This window comes from Onychostruthus taczanowskii, unplaced genomic scaffold (assembly GCF_017590055.1).
Source record: "Onychostruthus taczanowskii isolate IOZ18803 unplaced genomic scaffold, ASM1759005v1 scaffold91, whole genome shotgun sequence".
Taxonomy (NCBI): domain Eukaryota; kingdom Metazoa; phylum Chordata; class Aves; order Passeriformes; family Passeridae; genus Onychostruthus; species Onychostruthus taczanowskii.
The window spans coordinates 436,650-447,316 of NW_024507105.1; the positions used below are offsets into that span (position 1 = coordinate 436,650).

The following is a 10,667-nucleotide window of genomic DNA, read 5'->3' on the forward strand; positions in this document are numbered from 1 at the left end:
TAAATTATTCTCTTTTCTCGTTTTGTTTTTGAAGTCTAAAGTTTGGAATTGGTTGAGATTCCCCAAAAAAAAAAAAAAAAAAAAAAAAAAAAAAAAAAAAAAAAAAAAAAAAAAAGGAAATAAAAGTTGAAGGTGCCCCCGGCGCCGCCTCCGGGGAGGGGACACGGGGACAGGGTGGTGGCCTCGAGGTGGCCTCAGGATGACAGGGACGTGTCCTTCTGTGTCTGCTGTGCTTGTGAACGCTGCAGGACCTTCTGGCTTTCCACGTCCCGGAAATGTTTCTCCACCTGCAGGGGAAGGGGGAACCCAGGGGCTCAGGGAAGGAACAATGGTGACCTGGAGGGGCTGGGGAGACCCAGGAGGGGATGGGGAACACCAGGAGGGGATGGAGAACCCTGGGAGGGGATGGGGAGATGGGAACACAAGGAGGGGATGGGGAACACAAGGAGGGGATGGGGAACACAAGGAGGGGATAGGGAACCCCGGGAGGGGATGGGGAGACCCAGGAGGGGATGGAGAACCCTGGGAGGGGCTGGAGAACCCCAGGAGGGGCTGGAGAACCCCAGGAGGGGATGGGGAGATGCCAGGAGGGGATGGAGAACCCCAGGAGGGGATGGGGAACACCAGGAGGGGATGGAGAATCCTAGGAGTGGATGGGGAACACCAGGAGGGGATGGGGAGACCCCAGGAGGGGATGGAGATGCCAGAAGGGGATGGGGAACCCCTGGGAGGGGATGGAGAACCCTGGGTGGGGCTGAAGGCCAAGAAAGGACAGGCTGGGGAACCTCCAGAGGGGCTGGAGAACCCCAGGAGGGGATGGAGAACCCCTGGAGAGGATGGAGAACCCCAGGAGGGGATGAAGAACCCCAGGAGGGGATGGAGAACCTCAGGAGGGAATGGAGAACCCCCGGAGGGGATGGAGAACCTCAGGAGGGGATGGAGAACCCCCAGGAGGGGCTGGAGAACCCCCAGGAGGGGCTGGAAGCCAAGCCAGGAGGGGTCTCAGGTGTCCCCAGGGAGGTGACACCCGCCCAGTCCTTCCAGTATCCCCAGCCCTGCTCACCCTTCTGAACACACGACTGAAAAAGGGGAGGCAGGGGGGTCTGGAGAGGGAAGGGGATGCCAGGAGGGGCTGGAGCCCAGCCAAGGAGGGGCTCCTGGCTGTGCCCAGTACGTGCCACCCTGCCAGCACGTGCCACCCTGCCCTGTCCCCAGCCCACACTCACTATTTTGCGTACGTGGCTCAGGGCGCTCCCCTCTTTGCCTTTGCAGTTTTCCACCTGGTAGGGAGGGGCAATGACGACTTCTTCCATCACAACTATGTTCTTCTCCTGCCATTTACAGTCTTTAATGCTGAGGGGAGGGACAACGGCATCAGGGAACGTCACTGCTGCCCCCCCAGGGTGGGTTTGTGTCCCACTGAGGGGGCAAAGAGCCCCCCCTGGTCGCTCCAGGGTCACCCAGAGGGGTGGGAGTCCAGGGGGGTGGGATGTGCCAGGCAGGAAGCAGGAGCAGGCAGGGAGCCCCCCTCCCCACCAAGGATCCCACCCAGGACACAGCAGAGCAAAGCCAGAGATGGCAATGCCCCAAAAATGCTGTGAGGGACCCCAAAAAGGAGCGTGGGGACCCCGAGGCGGGCACTGGGGACCCCGAGGTGGGCACTCACGTCTTATGGATGGTCTGGAAGAGCTGCTGCCCCTCCAGAGAGACACCAGCACTAATTGCATACGCCTGGCTCATCTTCTCCTCCTTCTCCGTCCGTGCTTTGTTGGCAAGCTGGGGAAACACGGGGACAGGGGGGGATTGGGCTGGGAGCAGAGGGGACACAGGGACCCCCCAGACACGGCTCTGCCCCTTGTGATTCCAGCCTGAATTCCCCTCTGGAGGCACCCTCACCACTGCCAGGGCCTCCCAGAGATTTGGGAATGGTGGTGCCATCTTCTCACATCCCCCTGCCCCTTCCCCTCGGCCTTTTCTGAATGAATTCTGGTATTTTAGGTGCAAACCCCCCCCTCACTACTCAGTTTACTTGGGATGGAGATGGGGAACAGGAGCCTGGAACACCCAACAAGCTGGGAGTAAATGCTCCACGCAGGAGCAGGAGCAACTTTAGCCTGCAGCAGTTGGTTTGTTCCCAAAAAATAACCAGAATTGGTTATCTGGGAGTCGCATCCGTGTGTGGGGAGGTGTGATTACACACAGGGTGCTGGAATAGAGATGGAAAACCCCGACCCCGGCCTCCCCCATGTTGAATCCCATGGATGTGGGAGGAGAAGGAAGCAGAGCCTGGAGGCAGCAGCCTTGGACCAGCTGCCTTTTCCTGGCTGGAGCTGCCGCAGTGGAGGAGCCACACCAGCATCATCCCTCCTCTTCCTCCTCCTGGAGCCTCCTCATCCCTGGGAGCACACCCAGAGCTGCTCTGGCTTCCTGCTGCTGGCTGAGGGGGGTCTCACCCCTTCCAAAGCCCCTCTGAGGATGGAAAGCCCGAGCTCCCTCTGCCTGGGGACACTTTAGGGACCCTCAGGGACAGGAGTCCCCCTCCCAGCCATCCCAAGCCCCTCTTGGTGGGAGCAGGCACTGCAGGAGCACTGGGATGTCTCCATGTGCTCCCTGAATGCCTCAGCAGGGACAGGAGCCTTCCTGACCCTCACAAGCCACCCACCCCATTCCATGTGGGAATGGCTCTCTCCAAGACCACCAGCCAGGCTTCCAAAGCAGGCACAACGTTCCACAGAACTTCCCTGCACCCCACACCCTTCCCAGCCTTCCCTCGGGTCCCACAGCCCCTCACCCCTGCAGGGGGGCTGCCCCAAGGCTGGAGAAGTGGAATCCCCCCACCACACCGGGCTGGAGCTGTGGGACAGAGCCCTGGGAATCCCCTCTGCCGTGTCCCCCCTGAGCAGATCCCCTTCCCAGCCAGACCAGATCCCCCTCCCCAGCCTGAGGGTGGATCCCCTCTGTCCCAGGCCTTGGGATGCTCCTCCAGCATCTGCTGCACCCAGACTTGGGGACAGCCCTGACAAGAGGCCACCAGGAGGTGACTGGAACCCCCAGGAGAGGTGCCAGCAGCAGCACCCCAGCATTCCCACGGGATCCATCCCTGGGCTCATCAGCTCCCTGCAGCAGGGGAGCCCTCCCTGGCCACCCCAAGAGGAAATGTTCCCATTTCCCAAGAGCCACGGGGTCCATCCCTGGGCTCATCAGCCCCCTCCCTGGCCACCCCAAGAGGAAATGTTCCCATTTCCCAAGAGGAAATGGCTCAGCCCTGCAGCTGCAGCCCCTGGATGCCAGCACTCCGAGGAGTTCCCTGCACACACCTCATCAGTGGCTGGGAATTCACAGCACCAGGCAAGGAGGGACCTTGGGGGCCACCAAGGTTCATGCCAGGGCCACCAGGGGCCATGCCAGGGTCCCCCAGGGCCAGGGTGGCCCCTTACCCCACTTGGGTGCCAGCAGGCTGGGGAGATCAAGGGGATCCCTCCAAAATCTCACTGCATTGGCACCGGATGGCTGTGCCAAGGTCCTCAGGGGAGTGCCAGCCCCGTGGGACAGGGGTGTCCCCAAAAGTCCCCAACTCTCTGGGCTCCCTGGAGTGCTGCCAGCACTCCCATGTGCACACAGCTCCTTCTCCCAGTCCAACCAGTACCAGCACCACCCTCCCAGGCCTGAGCCCCCATGGGGATGTGGGGCAGAGCCACGGAACGGCCCTCCTGCCCTGGAACAGCCCCTTCCAACCCAGCTGCAGCTGGCACTGCCCCACACACCAAACCCACAATTCTGGGGTGCTGGAGAAGACCAAAGTCAGCAGTGGAATTGCTGAGGGGCTCCCCAAAGTGAGCACTGGATTCCTGAGGGGTTCCCCAAAGTGAGCACTGGAATTCCTGAGGGATCCCCCAAATTGAGCACTGGAATTCCTGAGGCATTTCCCAAAGTGAGCACTGGATTCCTGAGGGATCCCCCAAATTGAGCACTGGATTCCTGAGGGGTTCCCCAAATTGAGCACTGGAATTCCTGAGGGATCCCCCAAATTGAGCACTGGAATTCCTGAGGGATTTCCCAAAGTGAGCACTGGAATTCCTGAGGGATTCCCCAAAGTGAGCACTGGAATTCCTGAGGGGGTTCCCCTCGGGCTGTGCTCCCAGCCATGTCACTCGCTGCAGTGACAGCCAAGTGTCACATCGTGGTGGCAGCTGTGTCATCCGAGCCCTTGGACGTTTTAATCCATCGGGAAGGGACCCAGGAGGGGATGGACACCCAGGTGGTGCCACCTGTGTGGCATGAGGCCCCGGGAGAGGTGTCCCTGTGGGACAAGGAGGTGACAACTGAGCACGCCACACCTGGGTTCATCCCAGCACTGAGGGCTCGGGGTCACCTCCCCTGTTTTTCACATCACTGGGATTTGGCAGTGATCCCATTCCAGGATGGATGTAAAGCAATTCCTCAGAATTCCACGAGTTCCCCTTTATGAGTTCACCTTTACCCTTCCTGTGCACTCCAAAATGCCAAAATCTAGATCCAAAATAGCATCCAGACCCCAGACACCACCACCTAGACCCAAACTAGCAAAACCCGAGGCTCCAAACCCCTCAAAATGCAAGTCCCAAAACAAGATCACCTTAGACCCCAAAAATACCAAAATCCGGATCCCCAAACACCAAAAATCTAGACATAAAATCCAGGCTCCAAAACCACCCAAAAACCAGGCCCTAAATGCCAAAAGCCCAGACACTAAACCCAACAAAATCCAGGCCCCAAACTGCCAAAACCCAGAGCCCAAATCACCAAACCCCAGATCCAGGATGGAACTCCGGAAGCTGCACTGGGAGCAGCTCCAGTGGTGAATCCTGCTGGATCCCTGAAGGATTTTGGGGGATCCCTGCAGGATTCTGGGGGATCCCTGCTGAGGGGCTCTCTCACCTTGCTGACGTTGAGGGAGGCTAAAGGGGGAGGCGTTTCCGTGCGGTCATTGATTATTTCCACTTCTGACACGTACTGTAAGTTTACGAGCAGGATGTCTGCGTGGTTGGGCTTGCCACTGGAAGAGGGGCATTCTGGAGGAGGGGATTAAGGAAAACAAATCCAGGGAGAGGTTTTTGTAGGTGGGACACGGCCCAGGAGCAAACCAGGAGAAGGTTGGGTTTGTGGGAAGCTCCTCTGCTCCCGTGCCCCCAGTTGGGATCATCAGTGATCCCATCTCACTCATCTCCCTTTGCACTGGTTGGTGTTGATCCTGCTCTATCCCAACTCCAGACTGAGTTTTCCAGTCCTGGTCCACCAGCACCAGCCCACCACCACCACTGGCCTGAACCAGCACCACCAAATTTGTACTTTTCCCACCAAAACTCTTTCCTCCTGCAGGCAGCAGCATCCCCAGGAGCATTCCCTGCTCTGGAAGGAAGGGAGCTCCCAGGAGAGGGACACACAAGGTTGGTTGTTGGGAATGAGACAGCACCACTAAAAAAATCCCATCCCTTCCAGAGTTGACAGGGATTCCTGCACAATTCCTCTGCTCCCATGAGGATGGATGGATGCATGGATGGATGATGGATGCATGGATGGATGGATGGATGGATGGATGGATGGATGGATGGATGGATGATGGATGGATGGATGATGGATGGATGGATGGATGATGGATGGATGGATGGATGGGGGATGGATGATGGATGGATGGATGGAGCAGGAAGCACAGCATGGAGAGCCTCTTCCATGCCAACACCATCTCCCCCTGGAAGAGATCCTCATGGAAGCCCCTGTTCCTCTCCCAGCCCCCTGAGCACCAGGTGGAGCCCTCCCTAAAACACACCCTTCAGTGGCGAGCAGAAAGCCAGGCAATTCTAGTCCCCGCTTTGGGGGATGAGCTGGAGCCCCCCAGCTGTGGCAGGAACAGCTGGATTTTGGGAAGGGCCCAGCCCCCCGTGGGGCTGACAAGCAGCACTGAGCAACCTGTTGGACCCTCTGAGACTTTGCTGCTGCCTCCAGTGGGACCTGGCAGCTCCCCTGGCTCCAACCACATCCCAGGGGGCCTTTTCCTGTTGTGTTTCCCACAGCTCCAGCCACAAAACCCTCTCCCAGCTCCTCATTCCCTGCAGAACCCACCCCTGGGCTCCCCCAGAACTCCAACCCTTCCCTCCCCTCTCCTGGGACCCTCCACTGCTTTCCAACAGCTCTCAGCTTTTCCCGTTCCTTGCAGATTCCAAACAAAACCATATCCATGTATATTCACACTGGGGGGGAGGCCAGGGAGCACCCCACTGCCCCCACTCACCCCAACACAAGGCTCCCCAACCCCCTACAGTCAATGCCACACCCCCACTCACACCACTATAGGATTCCTCACTGCCCACCCCCCCAAAAAAACCTCCAGGACACCACAGTCCCCCCCATTCTCCCCCAAACTGGGTGCTCTCTCTGCCCCCATTCAAACCAGTACAGAGCTCCCCGCTCCCCCCGAGAAGCTCTTTCTCATTCAGGGCCCCTCCATCCCCCACTCCCCCCAGTACGGGCTCCCAAACCCCCCACTAGCTCCCCAATCCCCCCATTCACCCCACTACAAACCTCTCCAATTCCCCCAAAAAACCTCCCGAGCGGACTCCCCGCTCCCCCCATCCCCCGGGGGTCTCCCGCTACCCCTCAAACCCCTCCCTGTCGCCGCCCACCTCGATCCCCTCACACCCCCTCCCCTCCTTCCCCCCTTTCCCCTCCCTCCCTCACGCCTCCCCCCCCCTCATCGGGCGGGCCGCAGAGGCCCGAGCGGGCCGCGCCGGGGCCGGGACCAGCGCGGCGAGGCGCGGGCGGGTGGATACTGAGCGCCAGCATCTTGCTGGGGTAGTCGAAGGCGACGACCTCGCCCTGGAGGCGCTGCTCCTGGCAGGTGCGGCAGGACACCTGGCTGCCCACGCTGAAGTACTCGCCCGGCGCCGCCATCTTGTCCGCCCGCAGCGCCCGCGGCTCCGCTCGCCTCGGCCAGGCGCGGCGGGGGCGGGGCCGCGCGGCAGCGAGGGCGGGGATTGGTGCTCCGCCCCGCCGATCTGCTCCGCCCAGCGCTCTGATTGGCTGACGCCTGCCCGGCCGCGGTTTGTCCCTCCCGCCCCGCCGTAGCGCGCCGCCCCGCGGGCAGTGATGGGAAGTGTAGGCGGAAGAGGGCGCTGAGAGCGGCGGGAGGGAGTTTTGAGGGGTCCCCGGGATGGAGCCCCCCCCTCAGGTACCTCCCGCCGGTACCGGGGGGTGGGCAGCGCCACCGGGAGGCTCAGAGGCTGCTGGTGGGAATGGGGAGGCCGCGGCCCTGATGTAGGGAGACCCCAGGGAGGCCTCGGGCCTGAGAGCACAGGGAGGCCCCGAGGGACCCCAGGAGCCGCCTTAGGGAGACCCCCGGGAAGCGCCAAGGAATAGCAAGGGTGGCTCGGGGAGACCCCAGGGAGAGCCCAGGCCTCGTGCAGAATGGCCACAGGAGACCCAGGAGGTTTCCAAGGGAAAGCCCCAGGGAGGTGGTGGCTCTTTGGAGCATCTCAGCCGCTCCAGCAAATCCCAGAGCAACCGCCGGGATCCGGGCCTGGCCCCGTCCCAGAGGCACGGGTGTGCTCTGCCCTCGGCCAGAAACCTGGGAGCCACTTGTGGGCGAACTTCGAGTGGGGAATGACTGCCTGAACCAGTGCCAAGGCATCCCAGGGGATCCAGCCACCTCCCAGCCTGTCCCCAAGGGATCCAGCCACCTCCCAGCCTGTCCCCAGGGGATCCCAGGGGATCTGTGCCGGGGCTGATCTCCCTGCTGTGTCCCAGCCCAGTGCCATGGATGCCCTGCACGAGGCCGGGATCCACGCCGCCGTGGCCCTGCAGGCTGGGCCGCCCTGGCTGGAGCAGATCTGGCTCTTCCTGAGCTCCCAGCTGGATCCCAACTCCATCTACACCGTCTGCTTCCCGCTGGCCCGCGGCCTGGACGAGCACGTGTCCCTCATGGTCCTCTGGATCGCCCTGGTGGCCGAGTGGCTCAACGTGGTGCTCAAGTGGTGAGGGGGGCACGTGGAGGGGGGGCACTGGGACACTCCTGCTCCCTGCCTGTGGCATTCTGGGCAGGTGCTCCCTGCCTGTGGCATTCTGCAGGGTCACCCGAGCTGCCCCAGCATCTGCCAGGAATTCCTGGCAGAGAAAAGCCCGGGAGGCATCGGGGCTGGAAAGGGATCCTGATCCTCTGTGGCTTCATCCTGGGATGGGCTGCAGGGATCCTGCTCTGCTGGAAATCCTGGGATGAGCTGCAGGGATCCTGCTCTGCTGGAAATCCCAGGGATGGGCTGCAGGGATCCTGATCCTCTGTGGCTTCAACCCTGGGGATGGGATTGTTGTGGGATGGGCTGCAGGGATCCTGCTCTCCTGGATCCCAGGATGGGCTGCAGGGATCGTGTCCCGGTCCCGGGGCTCTCGGGATGGGCTGCAGGGATCCTGTTCCGGTCTTGGGGCTCTCAGGATGGGCTGCAGGGATCATGCCCCCCTGGATCCCCCAGGATGGGCTGCAAGGATCGTGCCCCTGTCCCGGGGCTCTCGGGATGGGCTGCAGGGATCCTGTTCCAGTCTTGGGGCTCTCAGGATGGGCTGCAGGGATCGTGTCCCGGGCCCGGGGCTCTCGGGATGGGCTGCAGGGATCGTGCCCCGGTGCCGTGACTCTCGGGATGGGCTGCAGGGGTCGTGTCCCGGTGCCGGGGCTCTCGGGATGGGCTGCAGGGGTCGTGTCCCGGTGCCGGGGCTCTCGGGATGGGCTGCAGGGATCGTGTCCCGGTCCCGGGGCTCTCGGGATGGGCTGCAGGGGTCGTGTCCCGGTGCCGGGGCTCTCGGGATGGGCTGCAGGGGTCGTGTCCCGGTGCCGGGGCTCTCTCCCACGCCCCCCGCTGTCGCTGCCGCAGGTTCCTGTTCGGGGAGCGCCCGTACTGGTGGATCCACGAGTCGGGGCTGTCCGAGCGGGAGCAGCTCCCGCTGCGCCAGTTCCCGATCACCTGCGAGACCGGACCAGGTGAGCCCCCAGCTCGGGCAGCCCCGCGACCCCCGGGGAGGAGCCGCAGGAGCCCCCCCGTGTGGGAGCGCTGGGCTGGAGGTGGGAAAAGCCATTCCTGAGCAGCGGGAAGGGTTGGGCTGGACATTGCCAGCTCTCCCCTGCCGGGACGCGGACCCCCCTGTGTTTCATCCCCCAGGGAGCCCCTCGGGCCACTGCATGATCCTGGGGGCGGCCCTGTGGCCGATTGTCACCGCCCTGAGCAAGGCGCTATCCAGGTACACCCGGAGGTGAGTCCGGGACGGGCAGGGGCAGCGCCCCGAGCCTCTGTGGGAACGGGGGGGGTGGGATGTGGGGGCGTTCCTGTGGGGCAGAACCCACGGAGAGCAGGCAGGAGGAGTCCCGGGATGGAGACACCGTCCCTTGGGAGCTTCCAGAGCACCCGTGGGAAGAGGGGGTGGGAGTGGGACCCCCGCTCAGTCCCTTGGGGGCTTCCAGAGGGAAGAGGGGGTGGGATTGGGACCCCCGCTCAGTCCCTTGGGGGCTTCCAGAGGGAAGAGGGGGTGGGATTGGGACCCCCGCTCAGTCCCTTGGCCGCTTCCAGAGGGAAGAGGGGGTGGGAGTGGGACCCCCGCTCAGTCCCTTGGCAGCTTCCAGAGGGAAGAGGGGGTGGGAGTGGGACCCCCGCTCAGTCCCTTGGCAGCTTCCAGAGGGAAGAGGGGCTGGGAGTGGGACCCCCACTCAGTGTGCAGCACCCATGGATGGTGATTAGAATCCCTCCCCTCCCAGCAGGGCGGTTCCAGGGGGACAAATCCCTCCTCTGGCAGCTCGGGAGAGACCCCCTGAATGCCCCCCGGGGTTTTTTTGTAGCCCCCTTCAGCTGTGCTTTCCTCCATCCCGCCCCCTCCCTGCTCCGTTCCCTTCCAGCCGGCTGCTGAGGCTGATCCCGTTCCTGCTCTACATCCTGCTGCTGGTGGCCATGGGGCTCTCCCGGGTCTTCGTCCTGGCCCACTTCCCCCATCAGGTGATCACCGGCTCCCTGGCAGGTGAGGGGCGCGCCCCAGCCCCTTCCCCTTCCCTCCAGCCCCTTCTTCCCAGCGCACCCCAGCCCCTTCCCCTTCCCTCCAGCCCCTTCCCAGCGCATCCCAGTGCCGACCCCGCCTGTCCCCGCCGCCAGGGATGGCTCTGGGCTGGGGGCTGCAGCGCCGGCCCCCCAATTTCCTCAAGGTCCGCTTCTTCCTGCTGACGGCGCTGGGGCTGCTCCTGAGCGCGCTGGCCCTGCACGGGCTGGCCACGGCCGCGGGCCTGGACCTGGACTGGTGAGAGCCCGGGGACAGGGGGACAGAGGGGCAGGGGGAGGGATGTCACAGGGGAAAAGGGGTGTCCCGTGGGCAAAGGGGTGTCTCAGGGGGACAGGGGTGTCTCAGGGGGACAGGGGTGTCACAGGGACCAGCCTTCCGGGGTGTCAGGGGGTACCCCAGGGCTGTGCCCACCGGGGTGGGGTATCCCCGGAGAGCAGCCCTCCGGTCTGGAGGGAGGCACCCCCAGGAACCTGCTGCAGTGTTTTTGGGACTGACCACCGGGATGTGCCCCCCGGGGCTGCCAGGCCCAGCTCCAAAGATCCATTTGGGGGAGGGGGCTGCCCCCAGAGCCATTTCTGGGGGGGGGGGGGGCCCACACCCCCCAC

General features: G+C 63.1%; 2 protein-coding genes across 3 annotated transcripts in view; one reads left to right on the top strand and one right to left on the bottom strand.

The window, feature by feature from the left end:
* Positions 1-62: 62 nt before the first annotated feature.
* Positions 63-7,001, bottom strand: LSM12 (LSM12 homolog). Its single transcript, XM_041426240.1, has 5 exons — positions 6,807-7,001; positions 4,918-5,051; positions 1,667-1,776; positions 1,227-1,353; positions 63-287 (listed from the first exon to the last, which is right to left on the bottom strand). The coding sequence occupies exons 1-5, from the start codon at positions 6,925-6,927 to the stop codon at positions 195-197; spliced, it is 585 nt and encodes a 194-aa protein (XP_041282174.1). The 5' UTR covers positions 6,928-7,001; the 3' UTR covers positions 63-194.
* A 97-nt stretch (positions 7,002-7,098) lies between these two features.
* The window catches only part of G6PC3 (glucose-6-phosphatase catalytic subunit 3), a 5,275-nt gene continuing 1,706 nt past the window's right edge, over positions 7,099-10,667 (top strand). The window contains exons 1-6 of one of the 2 annotated variants that reach the window (XM_041426237.1): positions 7,099-7,204; positions 7,780-8,006; positions 8,895-9,001; positions 9,180-9,270; positions 9,908-10,026; positions 10,208-10,299. In XM_041426237.1, coding sequence (XP_041282171.1) covers positions 7,187-7,204; positions 7,780-8,006; positions 8,895-9,001; positions 9,180-9,270; positions 9,908-10,026; positions 10,208-10,299 — 654 coding nt within the window. In that variant the 5' untranslated portion in view covers positions 7,099-7,186. Of the gene's footprint in view, positions 7,205-7,779; positions 8,007-8,894; positions 9,002-9,179; positions 9,271-9,907; positions 10,027-10,157; positions 10,300-10,667 lie in introns of both variants that reach the window. The other variant, XM_041426239.1, reaches the window with a different exon arrangement.